The following is a 22,144-nucleotide window of genomic DNA, read 5'->3' as shown; positions in this document are numbered from 1 at the left end:
CAGGAGATTAAGTTGCATGAGATCCAAGGAAAGTTGGATACAAAAGTGGCTTAATCATAGAAGCCAGAGGGTAGCAGTGGAGGGGGTGTTTCTTTAACTGAAGGTCCACGATCAGTTATTCATAGGTTCATGGGGGTAGACTACAAAGAGAGGAAAGGGCATGATGATGTGATATTTGAAAACAAGAATGACAATTTAAAAATAAAAATATTCTTATTGGAAACCACTCTTGGAACTTAATGCAAGCTGTTACATTGTTAACTAACTGTAAGGGGAAAATGAAATAACAAAGTAAAATGGGACAATGAGAAATGGGGGAAGAAAGGTGTATATAGTTAACATGGTACAGTTAACTCGGTGATTTACTAATTTGCGATCACCCAATGGAAAAGATTATTGAAAAGCTTTTCTTTGCAGTGAATATGTAAATCTGGTGACCCATGTATGTTGTAATTTAATGAGAATGGAATGACATATTGCCTTCTTTGTACAATAGTTTGATAAACCACAGGCCTTGATGGGATTCCTTTGTGTATGATTAGCAGGCTATGGATTCCACCATTAACATTAATCATGAGCATGCTATTAAAGCTTATTACATAACAGCATGGTTGAATTAATATTTATTTGACAGTGTAAAGTTCACTAGTGAAATGCTATTTATATTTTAGCTATCGTCAGTGGGGGGAGAAATTATTTCATCATTAGTCGGCAACAAATTGGCACGAGCTTCAACAATGACGTATATTATTTAACTAGCAACATGTAGTAAATGCAGGAAGAAATAAATGCAATAACTACAAATTGAGCAATATGTAAACCATATATTTTATGGAAATTCTATCCTAATAATAGGGTAGATCCACCTAAATCTATCAGTTTGTAAGCTCTTGAATGTGCGTTGGCTGTGAGTGACCTTTACACTAGACAACTACTTACCCTGGAAATTCTACACTGTTTTGGTGGACTCCTGATGGAATCCAACAATCAAGGCTTCCTCAGTGTCCACTTATGGCAGCACAATGATGCAACGTGTAGAGCTGCTGCCTCAGCGCCAGAGAACCCGAGTTCAATCCTGACCTCGGCCGCTGTCTGTATAGAGTTTGCACGTTCTCCCTGTAACTACTTGCGTTTCCTCCGGGTGCTCCATTTTCCTCCCACATCCCAAAGACGTGCGGGTTTGGAGGTTAATTGGCCTCTGTAGATTGGCTCTAGTGTAGGGAGTGGAGATAAAGTGGGATAACATGGAACTAATGTGAACGGGTGAACAATGGCCGCCATGGACTCAGAGGGCTGAAAGGCCTGTTTCCATGCTGTATCTCTAAACAAAACTAAAAGTTGTCCAAGGTTAACATAGTGCAGGTATAGTGGTCTCTTTAAAATAAATGGTAAAAACTGAAAGTAAGAACTGCTAGCATTTGCATTATTTGACTTAATGTGATTGTTTTCAATGGACCTAACTATTTTTAAATATCCAACTTTCTCTGAAATTCACAATCTCAGTAGCAGCTCTGACAGCCACTTTGCCTGGGAGCAGAGTCTCCACAACTGTCAAAGATTTACTTGTCACTTGCTCTTTGGAAAAGTCCTTTCCTTGAATGTAGCGTCACAGGATGGTCTAGAAGGATTTAGGCACATTGGGCTTCATCAGTCAGGGTATTGAGTATAGAAGTTGAGACATAATGCCACATTTGTACAAGATGCTGGTGAGGCCACATTTGATGTAATGTGTTCAGTTTTGGTCACTCTGCAATAGGAAGGAGGTAGTTAAGTGGGAAAGAGTGCAGAGAAGATTTATGAGGATTTTGCCAGGACCAAAGGGCCTGAGCTATAGGGAGAGGTTGAGCAGGCTAGGATTTTATTCTTTGGAGTGCAGGAGAACGATTAGAGGTAATCTTATAGAGATCACAAAGGGAATCAATAGGGTAGATGTACAGTCCTTTAACCAGAGTAGGGAAATCTAGAACCGGAGGACGTAGGTTTAATAATAATAATAATAATATTAATAATAATAATAATAATAATAATAATAATAATAATAATAATAATAATAATAATAATAATAATAATAATAATAATAATAATAATAATAATAATAATAATAATAATAATAATAATAATAATAATAATAATAATAATAATAATAATTTTTTTTAAATCCTTTATTCGTCCCACACCGGGGAAATTTACAGTGTTACAGCACCAAAGTGGATAGCAAGAGAGCAAGAAATCATTCATTATAAATAAAAGATACATAAATTGTCATCAGTTTTCTGTGTGTTCTTCGCTGTTATTGTTGACTCGTCTGCTGGGAGCAGTGCTGGTTGTGCAGTCTCACAGCAGCGGGAAAGAAGGACCTCCTATATCTTCCCTTCACGCACTTGGGGTGAAGGAATCTGTCACTGAAGGAGCTACTCAGTGCAGAGACAGTGTCCTGCATGGGGTGGAAGTGATTGTCCAGCAGCGATGTTAGTTTTGCCATCATCCTCCTCTCTCCCACCACCTGCACTGAGTCGAGGGGGCAACCCAGGACAGAGCTGGCCTTCCTGACCAGCTTGTCGAGTCTCTTCCCTTCCGCCGCTGAGATGCTGCTGCTCCAGCAGACCACTCTATAGAAAATGGCCGATGCAACCACCGTGTTGTAGAAGGTCCTTAGGAGTGCCCCCTGCACTCCAAAGGACCTGAGTCTCCTTAGCAGATAAAGTCTGCTCTGGCCCTTTCTGTATAGCGCATTGGTGTTTTCAGTCCAGTCCTGTTTATTGTTCAGTTAGACACCCAGGTACCTATAAGAATAACATGAGGGGGGAAGATTTAATGGGAACAGGAAGGACAATTTTTTCACATAGAGGGTGGTGGGTATATGGAGCAAACTACTGGAGGAGATAGTTAATGTTATGACATTTAGGTCATAAGGTCATAAGTGATAGGAGTAGAATTGGGCCATACAGTCCATCAAGTCTACTCTGCCATTCAATCAAGGCTGATCTAACCCCATTCTCCTGCCTTCTCCCCAAAACATCTGACATCTGTACGAATCAAGAAAATACATTTGGACAGATACCTGGACAAGAAAGGAGGATATGGGCTAAACACGGGCAGATGATGCAAATGTAGATGGGGTGCCTTCGGCATGGGCAAGACAGGCCAAAGGGCCCGTTTTTGTGCTGAATGACTCTATGACCTAAGTCCTATAGTTTTTTCCCAGGCTTCACCAATTAGCAGGGGACTGATATTCCAGAGGAATGTTGAAGCAGGAGAACTAGCTGTTGGTAACCTTATGGTCCCAAGGTCATCTACCAATGAGCTTGATGCGCAAGATTTATGGCTCAAGTCAAGTCAAGTCAAGTCAAATTTATTTGTCATATACACATACACGATGTGCAGTGAAATGAAAGTGGCAATGCCTGCGGATTGTGCACAAAAAATTGTTTTCAGAAGAAATAGGACCAAATGACATGCTCAATATATTCTTTATGCTTTTCAACAGTTATAGATTGTTGATGGCTCATGATAAAAGATTTGAAGTTCAATTTTAACAATCCGCTATCTGATTGTTTAGAAATTCCAACAGTTTGGCATTGGTCATGTTTGGCATTTGGTCATGTTATAGTCCTATCTGCGTATAAGATGTTGGCGAGGACGAATTTAGAGTACAGGTGCTCCTCAACTTACATACATACATACATACATACATACATACATACAGAGCTTTATTGTCATTCGATACCGAGATACCGAACGAAATTACAAATTACATACCGAACGGAATTACGATGGGGTTACGTTCTGAAAAACCCATCGGAAACCGAAACTATCGTAAGTCGAAATGCAGTTAATACACCTGATCACGTGGCCGGAAGCGAGTTGCGGCTCGCTACGGGTCACTGCCGTTTACACCATTGCAAAGTCGAAATATCTTAAGTCGAAGCATCGTAAGCCGGGGAGCATCTGCATTGTGTTCAGTTTTGGTCACCATGTTATAGGAAAGATGTTGCAAAGCTTCAAAGGATTTAGAGATGATTTACCAGGACGTTGTCAGAAATAGGGAGAGGTTGAGTAGGCTAGGGCTTTATTCCTTGGAGCATAGGAGGGGTGTGAGGGGTGATTTTATAGAGGTGTACAAAATCATGAGAGGAATAGATCGGGTAAATGCACTTTTTAATACTTTTGCCTAGAGTAGGGGAACCGAGAACCAGAAGACATAGGTTTACGGTGAGGGGGGAAAGATTTAATGGGAACCTGAAGGGTAACTTATTTATACAGAGAGTGATGGGTGTATGGAACAAGCTACCAGAGGAGGTAGTTGAGGCTGATACTATTGCCACATTTAAGAAACATTTAGACTGGTACATGGATAGAATAGTTTAGAGGGATATGGGTCATAGCAGGCAGGTGGGACTAGTGTGGATGGGTTGGTCGGTGTGGGCAAGTTGAACCGAAGGATCTTTTCCATGCTGTATGATTCTATGACTATTTGGCTCACTGGATACAGATTACTGCATTCTCTCTCTTGTGCCCTGGACTCTCTGTCTCTACACTTCATTCAGCATCCTGGGGCCAGATTTCTGCATTCCCTATTGCACAAGAGGGTCCTGGTTCCAGAGCTCCCATGAAACTTGGGCAAAACACAAAGTGCTGGAGCAACTTACTATGACATGGTATATACAAATATACAGAAGAATATTCAGAAGTATATAGCTGCAAATGATGCCATTCGGATGAAAATAATGCATGACAGTTCTTCTGAAATGAATAGAATGATTTACCAGAGTTTATTTTTCTGACAGGTAGCAAGCATTTCTTCAAAGCTGAGCTGACATCAGCAAAATAAAATGACTGCATCATAATATTCTGCATCAATTTAAAACTCTACCCTGAATACTATGATGAGGCTTTACACTTCATTTCTCCTGTCTATGGAACTCTCTTCCCTGATATTCTTAGCCTTGAACTCTACTCCATGTGTGCATGTTACTGCTGAGTTTCTTGCAAAGCCAGAATTGAAAGTACCGTCAGAACATTTAAAAAATCTTTTTATTTCCTGTTTCCACTCTGGTACATTTTGAGACCAATAACCATTAAAGTCCAGTTCATAAAGCGCCCATCTGTTTTATGATTTTCCCTCTTCTATCTGACACCATGTCAGGATACAACTTGCTTCCTCTTTAATTTTACTTCCTCGAATTACACCAACTTTCCAAATTCCTTTTTGAAACCAATACTAACTGGCAGTGTAAACAGTGCAAGTCACCACATTTATCATGACTGCTGAAACTGCTACCTTCCTCATACAACCCCTCCTTCAGCCTCTTACCTTTGCAAACTGCCACCCCACCTCTTGTCCAGCTTTCTCCTCCAACTACAATCAGTCCGAGGAAGGGTCCCAGCCCAAAACGTCACCTATCCATGTTATCCAGAAATGCTGCCTCACCAACTGAGTTGCTCCAGCACTTGTGTGTAGGAAAGAACTGCAGATGCTGGTTTAAATCGAAGGTAGACACAAAATGCTGGAGTAACTCAGCGGGACAGGCAGCATCTCTGGAGAGAAGGAATGGGTGACGTTTCGGGTCGAGACCCTTCTTCAGACAAGAGTCTGACTTGAGTCTGAAGAAGAGTCACAACCCAAAATGACACCCATTCCTTCTCTCCAGAGATGCTGCCTGTCCCGCTGATTTACTCCAGCATTCTGTGTCCATCTTGCTCCAGCACTTTATGTTTTATTCCATCTACAACTTTATTTTTCCTCTCATAGATTCTTAACGTTGTTGTCTCTGACTTTCTTTCCATCTTTACCAATTGATAATTTCCATTCTTCCATCAGCACCAATCCATAAATATCATTTCCCCCCGCAAATTTTCCATCCTGATGAACCATTGTCGGGTGGTATCACAGCTTGATTTTGGAACAGCTCTGCCCAAGACTGCAAGAAATTGCAGAGAGTGGTCCATCTCACAGACTGGCTTCCAATCATTGACTCCAATCACAATTCATGCTGTACCGGAGAAGGAGCCAACATTATCAAAGGTCATTACTTCTTCTCCTGCTCTGGTCTGGCAGAAAGTACAGAAGCTTGAAAGCGCGCACCACCAGACTCAGGAACAACTTCTCCCCCTTCTTTATCAGGCATCTTGAACGGTCCTTCCATAAGCTAGGGCACTTTTCAATTGTGCTCTACTCTATTGAGGACATTGGGCTTTGTCTAAGGAACTGATGTGCTACAATGTGTCATGTTGCTGAGAACTATATTCTGCATTCTGTATCTACCCTTTTACTTTATCTATTGTACTTGAGTTTGAACTGATTGTGTTTGGGTGTGGTATATCTGATTTGTTTGGACAGCATGCAACACAAAGCTTTTCTTTGTACCTTGGTACATGTGACTATAACAAACCTAAACCTAAAGTTATACTTGCATGATCTTCCTACTGCCCTAGGCACAGTTGGAAAAGGGAGCTAAAATGTGAGATACGATACGATACAGTAGAACTTTATTTATCCCAGAAGGGAAGTTGATCTGCTGATAGTCGTAAAAACACAAGATGCATGAAACGCTGGGAAAACAAGATGGCAACAGATCGGTGATTTTATTATATCCTCTAAACCTTTCCTATACATGTATCTGTCAAAATGTTTCTTAAACGTTGCGATAGTACCTGGGAATCTGGCAGCATCTGTGGAGGGAATGTCCCAGTCTGAAGAAGGGTCCTAATCTGAAATGTTGCCTGTCCATTTCCTCCTCAGATGTTGCCTGATCCCCTGAGTTTCTGCAGCAGTTTGTGCTTTGCTCGAGTATCCAGGATTATCTGTAAATGAACAAGGATTCCAGACAAAAGAGAAGGGTTACCTCCCTATCATCTGTCAATGAATCAATTTGACTGCTCATTTCAGACTATTGCACCGGGCTGAGTCTGCTACGGACAGCAGCATTCCAATTCAGTCCCACTGTTCGCATTCCTTGTATCCCACTTATTATCACACCTTCCCCAGCCAACAATGGGTCATTATGGGCTCCACCCTTCCTGAGGCCATCTGTTGCCAGCCCTGATTTGTTCTGGCCTTTTCTCGCCTTCAGTTTATTTCCCACTCCCCTCACCACCCCCCCCCCCCCCCCCCCCCCCCCCCACCTCTACTTTCAGTCCGGAGAAGGGTTCTGGTCTGAAACGTGACCTATTCTATTTCTCCAGAGATGCTGCCTGACCCGCTGTGTCACTCCAGCATTTTGTGCTATCTCCCATCCCAGCCGCATCATCTTGGAGCCCAAGGATTTTTTTTTCTCTGATTTCCTTTTAATGTTGAACTCAGCAAATAATTGCTAATACGTTTTTCCAATATGCTAACCTATTCTTAAAACTTAGAGATCCACAGATGTAACATTTATTATAATGAATTAAATTATAGAAGAAATTTGGATTATTGCCACACGAAATCCCAATGTAGTTTTATGTCAAGGAAGTGTTAAAATGCCTTGTCCTGTCTCCATTAGTGAGCTGGGGATGCTGTGGTTATTTTTATCCTGTGCTAGAGTAAACATCACCACATTTTTTTTTAATTGCATGACTAATGTATAAAAATCCCACAGTAGCTTTTACAAGCAAACTAGTTGCTCTGTTGTAATAACTAGAAAAGTTAATGTAGCTTGAACAAGGTTCCTAATTGTCCCTGTCTCTGTCATATTTGTCTACTTGAATGGTCCTAAATACCACAGCGATTAATTAGTGCAGAGCAGGTATTACAAGATGTTATCATTTTTTCCAGGCTGTCTGGGTGAATGGAGGGAGGCAGTAGATTGTTACAATGTTTCATCTGTGCACTTCCTGTAAGTCAGTTTAACCAGAAGATTTAATGTGTCAAAGTTAACTGCGTTGAGCAGCGGATTTTCACGTTCTAATTAAAGATTAAGAACATAGTACATTACAGTGTGATTTGTCATACATGGCTTGTTAAATAGGAAACCTACCGGGATTCCACAACATTTTATAAACATTATTGAGCCTTTTAATGTGGAATAGGGAACAATTACAAAGACGGGATGTTGACAGTATTGCAATAATTTACATTCTGTGCCTGTTTTATTGAAAATTCCACGGAGTTCCCCATAGTATCAATTTATTCCAATTCTTGAGCAGCTATAAAATATTCAAAACTCTTTTAAATATCGGCATTTCTCAAATAATAAAATCCCTCGATCTTTTCCCCCTAAAGCAAAACCAGTGATGCAAGAAATCGCGTGGTATTTTTCTTTATGCTGAGAGGAATGGGCATGGGAATGGAGGTAGATTGGTGTTCTGCTAGTCACACAGGGGGGGGGGGGGGGGGGGGGAAACATCACCACTTTAAAATAATAGGATCAATATTTTCTTATCTTCCAAAACTATATTCTAAGACATGGTGAATATATTTTAATTCATTTTTTTGAAAGCTTGAAATACCAAAGAGACAACATTGAAGACAATATCCGGGTGCACGACAGAGCCCTCATGCATTCCACTTCTGAATTTGCTCAAAGGCTTTTAAAATATAGGATAGTTAACGCCCCATTATAACAAAGGAAAAAAACTATCTCCAGAAATCTGAGGCTTGTCATCCCAGCAATATTGTCTCTGAATTTCCTCGGTGTTAGCGGACAGGGCATTTGCAAAAGGACAGCATGGAACATGGAAATGTACAACCAGGAAGAGGCCCTTTGGCCCTCTATGTCTGTGCTGACCAGGATGCCAATATAAACTAAACTCATCTGTTTGCACAACCCATAACCTTCCATTCCCCTGCATATCCACCTGCCTGTCTAAAAGCCTCTCAAACCCTGCTATCGCATCTGCCTTCACCACCACCCCTGGCAGTACATTCCAGGTACCCACCACCTTCTGTGTAAAAAAACATGCCCCGCACATCTCCCCTTAAACTTTGCTCCTTTCACCCTAAAGCAAAACCCTCTAGTCTTTAGACTTTAGAGATACAGAGCTGAAACAGGTCCTTCAGCCCATTGAGTACGCGCCGACCAGCGATCACCCCGTACACTAGCACTATCCTACACACTAGGGACAATTTTTACCGAAGCCGATTAACCTACAAACCTGTACGTCTTTGGAGTGTGGGAGGAAACCAGAGCACCCAGAGAAAATCCACGTGGTCACAGGGAGAACGTCCAACTCTGTACAGATAGCACCAGTATCAGGATCGAACCCCGGTAGCAACTCTACCGCTGTGCCACACCTTTGACATTTCCACTCTGACAGTTTACCCTATCTATGCTTCTCATAATTTTATATACTTCTATCAGTTCACCACCCCGCACCCCTGCCCCCGCCCTCTGGTGGACCTCCAAATTACACCTACCCAATATAAATAGAAAGTCTACTCATTTGGTGGGAGGGGAGTTACCTATCCATCTCCCAAATAGCCTGTGAGGCCAGTCTAAAAAATATTTTAATTATAAAGAGAAAGAGCTTGACCTCCATTTGGGATAAGTGTTCTGGGCCACTGCTCGTAGCTTGATTTCTCAACCATCACCCTACCTGGTAACAGACCCTACCTGCATTGAAATGGAGACCATTTCAACTGAATAAACCTTAATAAATGCGCACCCCACCCCCCACCCCCCGCCGGGAGGACCGGAGCCAGTCCCTGCGTGCCCTGCGCCTGACCTTCCTCCCATGGTGCAGCGCGGCGACAGAGGGTCAAAGAAGATGGCCGTCACCATCGAGCTGCCACTGCAGGAGAGGTTTCCACCCAACGGGTCGAGGGCTCGCTCTAGCCGCCGCGCTGACCGTTCAGGGCTGGGGTGAATGGCTCCCTCTCCCCTTTCCTCTCCTCCTCGCCCAGCCATGGCCCCGGGGGAGACTCCCCGGCCAGCAATGGGTCCACGGATCGTTGGTTGGGGTAGGGTTACCGGGCCTGCAGGAGAGGCTTGCATCCAACGGGGGTTGTTGCGCCCGGAGGAGAGGTTTGTACGGAGGGTTGCCGGGCCTGCAGGAGCGTTTTGGACCCAACAGGTCCACGCCCGGCTGGTTAGTAAATAAAACAGAGGGGGACTTCCACACCAGAATGTATATTTAAGGTGGAGATTGACAGATTCTTGATTAGTAAGAGTGTCAAGGGTTATGGGGAGAAGGCAGAGAATGGGGTTGAGGGAAAGATAGATCAGCCATGATTGAATGGTGTAGACTCCATGGGCTAAATGGCCCAATTCTGCTCCTATAACATAAACTCATAGGTTTGTGTGATCTGAATGTTCCCACACATTCTTCATTGGGTTCCACCAGACTCTCAAATGCGTGATTTGTGAAAACCCACCAAAACTGAAACCTGCGGGATCAGGTACTTTGTGCATGAAACATAGTAACAGAAAATAGGTGAAAGAGGAGGACATTTGGCCCTTCTAGCCAGAACCGCCATTCATTGTGATCATGGCTGATCATCTACAATCAGTAACCTGTGCCTGCCTTCTCCCCATATCCCCTGATTCCATTAGCCCCTAGAGCTCTATCTAACTCTCTTTTAAATTCATCCAGTGAATTGTATTCACTGCCTTCTGTGGCAGAGAATTCCACAAATTCACAACTCTCTGGGTGAAAAAGTTTCTTCTCACCTCAGTTTTAAATGGCCTCCCCTTTATTCTTAGACTGTGTCCCCTGGTTCTGGACTCCCCCAACATTGGGAACATTTTTCCTGCATCTAGCTTGTCTAGTCCTTTTATAATTTTATGTCTCTATAAGATTCCCTCTCATCCTTCTGAACTCCAGTGAATACTAGCTTAGTCTTTCCAATCTTTCTTCATACGACAGTCCCTCCATCATTGGGATTAACCTCGTGAACCTACACTGTACTGCCTCATTAGCAAGGACGTCCTTCCTCAAATTAGGAGACCAAAACTGCACACAATACTCCAGATGTGGCCTCACCAGGGCCCTATACAACTGCAGAAGGACTTATTTGCTCCTGTACTCAAATCCTCTTGTTATGAGGGCCAACATGCCATTAGCTTTCTTCACTGCCTGCTGTACCTGCACGCTTACTTTCAGTGACTGGTACAAGGCCACCAAGGTCTCGTTGCACTTCCCCTTTACCTAATCTGACACCATTGAGATAATAATCTGCCTCCTTGTTTTTGATGCCAAAGAGGATAACCTCACATTTATCTACATTATACTGCATCTGCCATGCATCTGCCCACTCACTCAACCTGTCCAAATCACCCTGCAACCTCCTAACATCCTTTTCGCAGTTCACACTGCCACCCAGCTTTGTGTCATCCGCAAACTTGCTAGTGTTACCTCTAATTCCTTCATCCAAATCATTAATATATATTGTAAATAGTTGCGGCCTCAGCACCGAGCCTTGCGGCACTCCACTCTCCACTGCCTGCCATTCTGAAAAGGACCCGTTTATTCCTACTCTTTGCTTCCTGTCTGCCAACCAATTCATTCATCCATTTCAATACCCTACCTTCAATACCATGTGCTCTAATTTTGCTCACCAACCTCCCGTGTGGGACCTTATCAAAGGCTTTCTGAAACTCTAGATGCACTACATCCACTGGCTCTCCTTCATCCATTTTACTTGTCACATCCTCAAAAAATTCCAGAAGATTAGTTAAGCAGGATTTCCCCTTCATAAATCCATGCTGACTTGGACCAATCCTTTTACTGCTATCCAGATGAAGATGGAATCAGATCGGTATTTAGTTTTGTGACTAGTACTGACACAAATGGCTCCTTCTGCATCCTAAATTCTCTAATTATCTGAATGCTGAGGAAATTCAAAGCCCTTTTCTGAGCTTTATTTTGAAATAAGGATATGGAAATACTCCTCTGCATTCACACATTACACAAAATAACTTGCAATTTACCTGTTATTAAAAATGATTTGCTATAAATGATCATCAATAATTCTCTGCCTTTTGACTGGTTAACTGCGATGCTGTGATTCGTTCAGATATTTTTAAGCACTGTTGTAATTTAGTAGAATTAATGGTCAATTTGTATCCATTACTAGTCGGTGTGTATAAAAATGTCAATGGCATTAATCCCTCTATAATTTTGAGCACTACATTGAACCAAGGTTTGATGCTATACCATTGCCCAGAGAATGCATTGAAGGGGAAGTGCGTTTTGTGATTTATCCTTTTCAAACTGAAGTGTTATCGCTGAAATGAATATGAAAGGAATGGAGGGATATGGATTACATGCAGGCAGATAAGAGTTGGTCTTGCCGTCATATTTGGCATAAATATTGTGGGCCAAAGGGCCTGTTCCTGCATTGTACTGTTCTATGTTTTATTTTCTAAATGATCTTGACTAGATCTTCTTTCTGATTACTTTTTTTTGTGAAGGGGAATTTCAAATCAGTTTGTACACTGGAAAGTGCTGATCTTGCCTTACATCCCTCGACTTCAAACCATGTGACTGACATGACAGAAGTCATGATGATTAATGAGCAGCCAGAGCTGCTGCCTCATAACTCCGTAGAACCGGGTTCGATCCTGACCTTGGGTGCTGTCAGTGTGGAGTTTGCATGCTCTCCCTTTTGACCGTGTGATATTTCACCGAGTGCTCTAGTTTCCTCCCACATCCAATAGATGAGTGGGTTTGTAGGTTAATTGACCTTACTGTGTAGAAAGTGCATGAGAAAGCAGCTTTACCTGAGGCTGATTTTAGGACCAATGAGTCACGAGGTGAGAGATCAGGAAGAAAGCATGAAGGCACGTAAGTCTAAACGTATCCCTGGTGGTCCAAGAGTAGCAACAGCACTAACACACCATAAAATGTACGCCAAATGCATGTTGATAAGTAGGAAGAACTTCCTGTTTTTAAGATCTCAAATCACAAGTTGTGAAGTACTTGTGAAGTGCAATCTCTATTATAATGTTGTGATAGTGACAACCGATGTAGACACAACTTTGCCACACTAACACCAGTAACCATTGGGCTTTATTGTAATGGGCTGGTTTGCAGGTGAAATGTTGGTTAGCAGCCAAAAAGAGCACCCAGTCTCCTCCAAGTTGTAGCATGGGATGTTTTATATGGACCTTCAGGAGAGACAGTTTCAGTTAACCATAAAAAAGATTGTCCGTGCTACCGTGCTGAAATTCTTCAGCCTAGATTACATGCTGGTTTTGGAAGGGAGCTGGAGCCTTATGCACAGTGCACATGCATGAAGCAAAGGCGGACATATTTTGTATGATACTATGGTGTAGAGCAACTGGCACTAGCATTTTTAATTCTGCAAAAGATTGTGTCGGTAATTTCAGGTTATTAGTCCTTGTTATTAAAAATTGTTCTGAAAGAGGGGAGAAAATTTAATCCTTTAATAACTGAATTATAAAGCAACCAAAAAAAAGCTGAAAGTAAATGTTTCTGCCTTGCTGAGGAGATGTTATTCGATATGGAAAGAATAAATGAAGGATACCAATATATCTGTAAATTTGAGGAGTAAGAACACAGGAGTCTGAAAATAAAGAACAATTTAATTTTGAATGGAATTTTGACAAGAATATTTCCCTTGGAATGATAAATTAGTAGTGTTGCATTGGAGGTATACATTTCCTTTTTAAAATATGTAATGTATCGACAATACAATATAATATTTGGTGAAATAAATGTCCTAAATAGTAATTAGAACAACATCCCAAAGTTGTGCAATATCATTCATTCCTGCATAATTAATACAATGGGTGACGTTTCGGGTCGAGACCCTTCTTCAGACTGATGTCAGGGGGGCGGGACAAAGGAAGGATATAGGTGGAGACAGGAAGACAGTGGGAGATCTGGGAAGGAGGAGGGGGCCCTCCCTTCCCCTCCTCCTTCCCAGATCTCCCTCTATCTTCCTGTCTCCACCTATATCCTTCCTTTGTCCCGCCCCCCTGACATCAGTCTGAAGAAGGGTCTCGACTCGAAATGTCACCCATTCCTTCTCTCCCGAGATGCTGCCTGACCTGCTGAGTTACTCCAGCATTTTGTGAATAAATCGATTTGTACCAGCATCTGCAGTTATTTTCTTATAATAATTAATACAATACTCTTACAAATGTAGAATACATTCTCAAATAATACTCATCAAGTGACGCTACAGTGTCTCAAATAATACTCCAAAGCTGTTCAGGTTTGTAGGTTAATTGGCTTCGGTAAAATTGTAAATTGTCCCTAGTGTGCAGGATAGTGCTAGTGTACGGGGATCGCAGGTTAGCATGAACTCTGTGTTTCCGGGCTGTATCTCTAAAATCTAAAGTAAACTCTAAATTCACACTGGCTAGATATCTCTTACAGTATAGAGACAGTACATTACAGTAGCGTACAAATCCTACCAGAAAAAAAAGAACCAAGAACTATAATTGTGTTCCAGTTAATAAGCTCAGTATTAATTGTATGTTTTACTCTCAATGCAGTTTGTTTTGTCTTTAGAAATGTGTGAATATTTTAATGGATTGTCCAAAGGATTGCCATTTCTTTTGGGAACAAATATTTACCAATATTTATCAGCAAATGTATTTTTCATTGCTTTATTTTCACATGCAAAGCATATAACCATTGCTTTGACAGTATCCCATCTCTCAAAACAGCATTTATGAAACACAATCTTAGACCATTGCAGTCTAAATAAAACTTAGCCTCCTGCTGAGAGCAGCACTGCTTTGTTTTAGCAGCGGAATCAGTAACACAGAAAGGTATGTCCTTTTTTGCATGGCTGATGGTGCAATTTACAGATTGCTAACAAGTCAATGCACCCCTCTATGAGGTGGTGTAGTGGTAGAGTTGCTGACTAACAGCCCCAGAGATACGGGTTAGATCCTGACTGTACAGAGTTTGCACATTCTTCCTGTGACCCCATGAGCTTTCTCTGAGTGCCCTGGTTTCCTCCCACACTCCAAAGACGTACAGGTTAATTGGCTTCAATAAAATTATAAATTGTCCCTAGTGTATAGGATAATGCTTGTGTACTGGGATTGCTGATCGGCGTGGACTCGGTGGGCTGAAGGGCCTGTTTCTGCACTGGATCTCTAAACTAAACAAAACTAAATTGATTCCCCCACTCACCATAAACCTGTGTCTATTCTTGATTCCCCTACTCTGGGTAAAAGACTCTGCGCATTTACTCTATCCATTCCTCTCATCATCTTTTTCACCTCGATAAGATCACCCCTCATCCTCCTGTGCTTCAAGGAATAAAGTCCTAGCCTGCTCAACCTCTCCCTGTAGCTCAGGCCCTTGAGTCCTGGCAACATCCTTGTAATTCTTCTTTGCACCCTTTCAAGCTAATAACTGATAATTTATAGTATATTTATTATTATTGTTGTTGCTGCATCTAATGTGCCTGTAAAGCTGTAGCAATTAAGAATCTAATTGTTGCCGTTTTTATATCCAGTGTATATGACAATAAACTCTCTTGAGTCGTTCATGTTAGAAGTCTTCAAAATCGTATTACATCCTGCGTTGTAATTGTCTTATTTTGTCCATCTCACCACTGCCTGTCCCACACAAGCAGGAATAGAAACTTTCACAGCTCGCTCGGCGGTTTAACTTTGTGTCTCTTTATGGTTTGTACCTGTTTCATTTATTCTCACATTCTTTTCCAGGTGTGGACCATGTAAACACAGACCTGAAGAAAAATTATGTAAGTAGAGATTATTCATCATCGTTTAAAATTCAGGCTTTAACAAAATTGGTAGTTACATTCATGATAAAACCATGTGGAAAGTGTCAATGCCTCTGCAGATTCATGTTCGTAAGTTCATGTTCGTAAGTTATCGGAGCAGGATTAGGCCATTTAACCCATCAAGTCTGCTCCACCATTTCATTGTGGCTGATCTATCTTTCCCTCTCAACTTCATTCTCCTGCCTTCTCCCCATAACCCCATGGCATTGTACTAATCAGTGCGGGTTTCCATTTGTGTGACAACTTTTACAACTGACACATGGAGTCTGGTGAACTGACTACGTGCCAAGCTTTGGTCTGGTTACTTATTTTCTTTGATAATACACACAGCTTCAGTTCAAGTCAGACCAAGTCAAGCCAATCTGATTCAGTACTTTATCCATATCAATATGATTTGCTTATTATGTAAAGGACCTAAAAAAAGTTGGGAGTTCCAAATGTTTCCATTTAATGTTTCATCCTCCAACAAATCAAAAACACATTTGAGATTGATGTATTCAATTGGGTTGGGTCTAATCATTTTATACCAAAGCAAACTTCAGAAGATCCCATTGACATTGTAATATTTCTTGTGCAGTAACATTGTAAATATAGGAATAGCCAATTTACATGAGGGAATATTGATGAGAAGGCTGAAAAATGGGAAAAGATTGCATTTATTATATTTCTTATTATGGGGCAGCACAGTGGCGCAGCTGGTAGAGTTGTTGCCTCACAACACCAGAGACCCAGGTTCGATCCTGACCTCAGTGTGTAGGGAATGGATGCGAAAGTAGAATAACATAGAACTAGTGCGAACGAGTGATCAATGATCGGTCTGGACTCGGTGGGTTGAAGGACCTATTTCTATACTGTATTTCTAAACCCTAAGCCTACGTTTGCTGAGACTAGTGCACATTTCTCATCAGTTTTGTTATCACATCAGAAGGTGCTGGCTCGAAGGGCCGAATGGCCTCCTCCTGCACCTATTTTCTATGTTTCTATGTTTCTATGACACAAAATTGCCGGAGTAACTCAGCAGGCCAGGCAGCATTTCTACTGAACAGGGATGGGCGACATTTCAGGTCAGGACAACTTCTTCAGACTTCAGACTTCATTTTGATGAGGAATCCCGACACAAACCATCACCTATCCACAATCTCCGGAGATGCTGACTAACCATTGAGTTACTCCAGCACTTTGTGTCCTTATGTGTAAACCGGCCCCTGCAGTTCCTTGTTTCACCTACTCATTATCTCATCAATTGATTTGCACATGCTGTTTGTGAAATACATAGCTCAGGGATTCAGCACATGGAATGCATTGCAAAGAAGATGCAGTCATTTATTGAACAATTAAATGGGATGAGCACTGGATCAGAGAGAGATCTTTTATCCTTATTGTGTCAACTATATGGGTTTTTAGAACAATTGGACATTGTTTAAATATTTTATCAAATTCAAATAATAGAGGTACTGCAGTTCCTCCATGATATGCTTAATGCAACGAAGATAGATTCTTCTTGTACATCAGTTTGCACTATCTAATAAAGCTATTAACCTATTGATGTCATATGGGTTTAATAGCATTGCTAAACTGCTTGCCATAATTCGACATGAACATATAAACTAAAATCATAGGTATTTATTCACAAAATGCTGGAGTAACTCAGCAGGTCAGGCAGCACCTCAGCAGAGAAGGAATGGGTGACATTTCGGGTCGAGACCCTTCTTCAGAATGATGTCATGGGGGCAGGACAAAGGAAGGATATAGGTGGAGACAGGAAGATAGAGGGAGAACTGGGAAGGGGGAGGGAAAGAGAGGGACAGAGGAACTATCTAAAGTTGGAGAAGTCAATGTTCATACCGCTGGGCTGCAAGCTGCCCAAGCGAAATATGAGGTGCTGTTCCTCCAATTTCCGGTGGGCCTCACTATGGCACTGGAGGAGGCCCATGACTAAATCATAGACTTAAACTAAAATCAAAACGTCATATAGCATGACAACAGGCCCATCGCCCCAACTTGCCCACACTGATCAACATGCTCCATCTACACTAGTCCCACCTGCCTGTGTTTGGCCTATATCCCTCTAAACCTGCCCTTTTCATGTACCTGTCCAAATGTTTCTTAAACATTGAAATATTACCTGCCAAGTACCCTATCAAAAATACAATAAAAAGTAGCTTAATCACAACTTAGTATTTCAAATATACAGTGTATCATTTAACCTAATCCCCATCTATCTGGTACCACTTGTGAAGCTAACTTTAGTGACCAACTTTATTGTGGATGTTTAAAATGTTTTCTATAGCCAATTCAGGAAATGCAGCTAGGTGCAGATATTGTGTAAAAATCATGACCAATTTAAAAATGGCCATTGAAATAAAGGCTGGCCTGTAATCGTGCAACATGTGTGTACATCGGCAGTTTTCAACTCTATATGCAAAACAATCAAGGGAGTACCTGCTGGAGTAGGGGAGGTGGGGAGGTGGGTGGAAGAAAGGGGTGATTGCTTGCATTTGATGCTCCCGATATGGGCTTCCATTAGGCGACCATTTTGCCTAACAATTGCTCGGTCCACCAAGGTCTGTTGGATATCCTGGGTGTTAACCATTTCAACTCCCCTTCTCATTCTCATACTGACCTTACTGTCCTGGGCATCCTCCATTGCCAGAGTGAGGCCACATGCAAACTGGAGGAATGGCACCTCATGTTGAATACAAGCCAATGGTATAAACATTATTTTTTCCAATTTTATGTAAGTAACCTGCAAAGAAGCCCACCTTCCCCCTCTGATTTTCATTCTGTTCCCTGTGCCCCACCTGGATGTGCACCCATTTGGTCCCTTTCTTCTTTGCCCTGTCCCCTTCCACCTATATTCCTTCCTCTGGCTTCACGTTTCATGTATCTCCTTATCTCACATTTTTTGCCTTTTCATCTCTAACCTTTGTCCAACCATCTGCACACCAAGTTTATACAACAAAATATAGAGTCATAGATTCATACAACGTAGAAACAGTCCCTTTGACCCGACTTGATCGCCAATAATGGTATTGGTCCTTGATATTGCCAAAGCATTAGAGCCAGTGGTTTGGGATTTCATCCTTAACATTCAATAACAGCTCGATCTACAAAATCTCAGTTCTGTGCAAGATTGATTTCTAGACAAGATGGGACCTCAGATCTAATTGAATCTGGCATGCAAGGGTGACTGAGGCAAGAAATGCCTGATCAAATTACTGGAATGACACAAAATGTTCCTGGAAAGGATCACTTGAGGAAGTTGACCAACATGCCCCATCTACACTAATCCCACCTGCCAGCGATTTGCCCATATCCCTCTAAAACTATCCTATTCATGTACTTGTCCAAATGTTTTTGAAATGCTATGCTAGTGCCTGCCAAACTACCTCCTGTGGCAGCTCGTTCCATTCACCCACCACCCTTCCTGTAAAAAAGTTGCCCCTCAGCTTCCTATTAAATCTCTTCCCCCTCACCTTAAACCTACAGTATCCTCTCCAGTTTTTGATTTCCCAACCCTAGGAAAAGGACTCTGCATTCAGCCTAACCATGCCTCTCGTGATACAAAGATTGTTGCCAAGGAATTCAATTGTCAAATGGTTTATTTTGTGTTATGCAACCAAAAATTGTTTTTATTCTCCCTCATGTGATCCTTTCCAGGAACATTTTGTGTCATTCCAGTAATTTGATCAGGCATTTCTTGCCTCAGTCACCCTTGCATGCCAGATTCAATTAGATCTGTGGTCCCATCTTGTCTAGAAATCAATCTTGCACAGAACTGAGATTTTGTAGATCGAGCTGTCATTGAATGTTAAGGATGAAATCCCAAACCACTGGCTCTAATGCTTCAGTAACATCAAGAACCAAAACAATCATTGGCAATCAATGGTTTATGCTTTTAATGCATGTTTTTTGTGGCACTTCGAATTTCTTGGCATATTTATCGTCTGTGATGCCATGTCATAAGGTCATTAGGGATAGACAATAGACAATAGGTGCAGGAGTAGGCCATTCAGCCCTTTGAGCCAGCACCACCATTCAATGTATAAGAAAATAACTGCAGATGCTGGTACAAATCGAAGGTATTTATTCACAAAATGCTGGAGTAACTCAGCAGGTCAGGCAGCATCTCAGGACAGAAGGAATGGGTGATGTTTCGGGTCGAGATCCTTCTTCAGACTGATGTCAGGGGGGCGGGACAAAGGAAGGATATAGGTGGAGACAGGAAGATAGAAGGAGATCTGGGAAGGAGGAGGGGAAGAGAGGGACAGAGGAACTATCTAAAGTTGGAGAAGTCGATGTTCATACCACTGGGCTGCAAGCTGCCCAGGCGAAATATGAGTTGCTGTTCCTCCAATTTCCAGTGGGCCTCACTATGGCACTGGAGGATCAGTTTGGCCAATGCGGACCGAGCACAGGTGTTGAGCGAAGCGATCGCCGAGCCTGCTCTTGGTTTCACCGATGTAAATAAGTTAACATCTAGAGCAGCGGATGCAATAGATGAGGTTGGACGAGGTGTAGGTGAACCTCTGTCTCACCTGGAAAGACTGTTTGGGTCCCTGGATGGAGTTGAGGGGGAAGGTAAAGGGACCATTCAATGTGATCATGGCTGATCATTCTCAATCAGTACCCGTTCCTGCCTTCTCCCCACACCCCCTGACTGCTATCCTTAAGAGCTCTATCTAGCTCTCTCTTGAAAGCATTCAGAGAATTGGCCTCCACTGCCTTCTGAGGCAGAGAATTCCACAGATTTACAACTCTCTGAGTGAAAACGTTTTTCCTCATCTCCGCTCTAAATGGCCTACCCCTTATTCTTAAACTGTGGCCCCTGGTTCTGGACTCCCCCAACATTGGGAACATGTTTCCTGCCTCTAACGTGTCCAACCCCTTAATAATGTTATATGTTTCAATAAGATCCCCTCTCATCCTTCTAAATTCCAGCGTATACAAGCTTAGTCGCTCCAGTCTTTCAACATACGACAGTCTCGCCATTCTGGGAATTAACCTAGTAAACCTACACTGCACGCCCTCAATAGCAAGAATAGCCTTCCTCAAATTTGGAGACCAAAACTGCACACAGTACTCCAGGTGCGGTCTCACTAGGGCCCTGTACAACTGCAGAAGGACCTCTTTGCTCCTATACTCAACTCCTCTTGTTATGAAGGCCAACATTCCATTGGCTTTCATCACTGCCTGTTGTACCTGCATGCTTCCTTTCAGTGACTGATGCACTAGGGATAGGAGTAGAATTAGGCCATTTGGCCCATCAAGTCCACTCCGCCATTCAATCATGGCTGATCTATCTCTCCCTCCTAATCCCATTCTCCTTCATTCTCCCCATAACCTCTGACACCTCTGACTCTTTGTCCATAAGTGTATGGCTCCTGTCAATAACAGCTCGATCTACAAAACATCAATGAAAGTGGCAGCATACTTTTCTCCAAGTCAGAAGTTTGTATGGGCATGACCATTTAAGAGTCTGAGACACAAAGATCACGGCTATTATTTCAGTGCACTATTGAGAGAATATTATACTGCAAAGGTACATTCTTTAAACTCATCGTGACATAAACGATCCCTACATATTTTGAAGAAAATCTGAAGCATTAGAACCAGTGGTTTGGGATCTCATACCATATATGTGAAAACATCTTATTTGCTTATTTGCCACATTACTTGCAATTCAACAGTGAGTATACTACAAAAACTCTTGCTGTGATAAAGTATTTTATGATAATAATGTGAAATGTGCTATATAAATGCAAGGCTGTTTTTATTTCCCATACATCTACGCTTTACTTTGGGTCTCTCCATTCACCCTTTGATCAAGTTTTCAATATTAACCGAAAACTACAAATTTGTACTTTCCACATGCATCCTGTTTAGCATTATTTTTTTTGTCATAGAGTCATACAGAAAAAAAAACCTTTGGGCTAACTTGCCCATGCCAAACAGGATGGCCCATTTATGCTAGTCCCACCTGCCTGGGTTTGCCCCATATCCCTCTAAACCTTTCCTATCCATGTAGCTGTTCAAATGCCTTTTAAATGTTGTTATAGTACTTTCCTTAACTACCTCCTTTGACAGCTTGTTCCACACACCCACCACCCTCTTTGTGAAAAGGTTGTCCCCCTGGTTCCTATTAAATCATTCCCTTCTCACCTTAAATGTTTGTCCTCTGGTTCTTGACTCCTCTACTGTGGGTAAAACACTCTACATTCACCCTATCTATTCCCCTTGTGATTTTATATACTTCCATAAGATCAACCCTCAGTCTCCTGCACTCCAATGATCATGTTATTGTCACTTTGGGCAGCTATAATGTTAGAGGCACTTGTATCTTCATCTGCCAATGATATAAAATCATTTTCCCTTTTATTTTTAAATGAGTGATTTCTAAAAGTCACTATAGGTTCTTTATCCTCAATGGAGATCCTGACTGACTGCCCATCCTAGTCTCACCCCATTGGTTTCCCACCCTATCCCCAGCTG

General features: G+C 41.9%; 1 protein-coding gene across 1 annotated transcript in view; it reads left to right on the top strand.

Moving 5' to 3' along the window:
• LOC144595281 (PC3-like endoprotease variant B) overlaps nucleotides 1-22,144 on the top strand; it is a 560,764-nt gene that overhangs the window by 268,216 nt on the left and 270,404 nt on the right. The window contains exon 6 of the mRNA XM_078402585.1: nucleotides 15,573-15,610. Within this exon, the coding sequence (XP_078258711.1) occupies nucleotides 15,573-15,610 (38 nt within the window). The remainder of the gene's footprint in view (nucleotides 1-15,572; nucleotides 15,611-22,144) is intronic.

This window comes from Rhinoraja longicauda, chromosome 7 (genome assembly GCF_053455715.1).
Source record: "Rhinoraja longicauda isolate Sanriku21f chromosome 7, sRhiLon1.1, whole genome shotgun sequence".
Lineage (NCBI taxonomy): Eukaryota > Metazoa > Chordata > Chondrichthyes > Rajiformes > Arhynchobatidae > Rhinoraja > Rhinoraja longicauda.
Note: the sequence above shows the minus strand (reverse complement) of the source record. Positions and strands in the feature narration are given on the sequence as shown.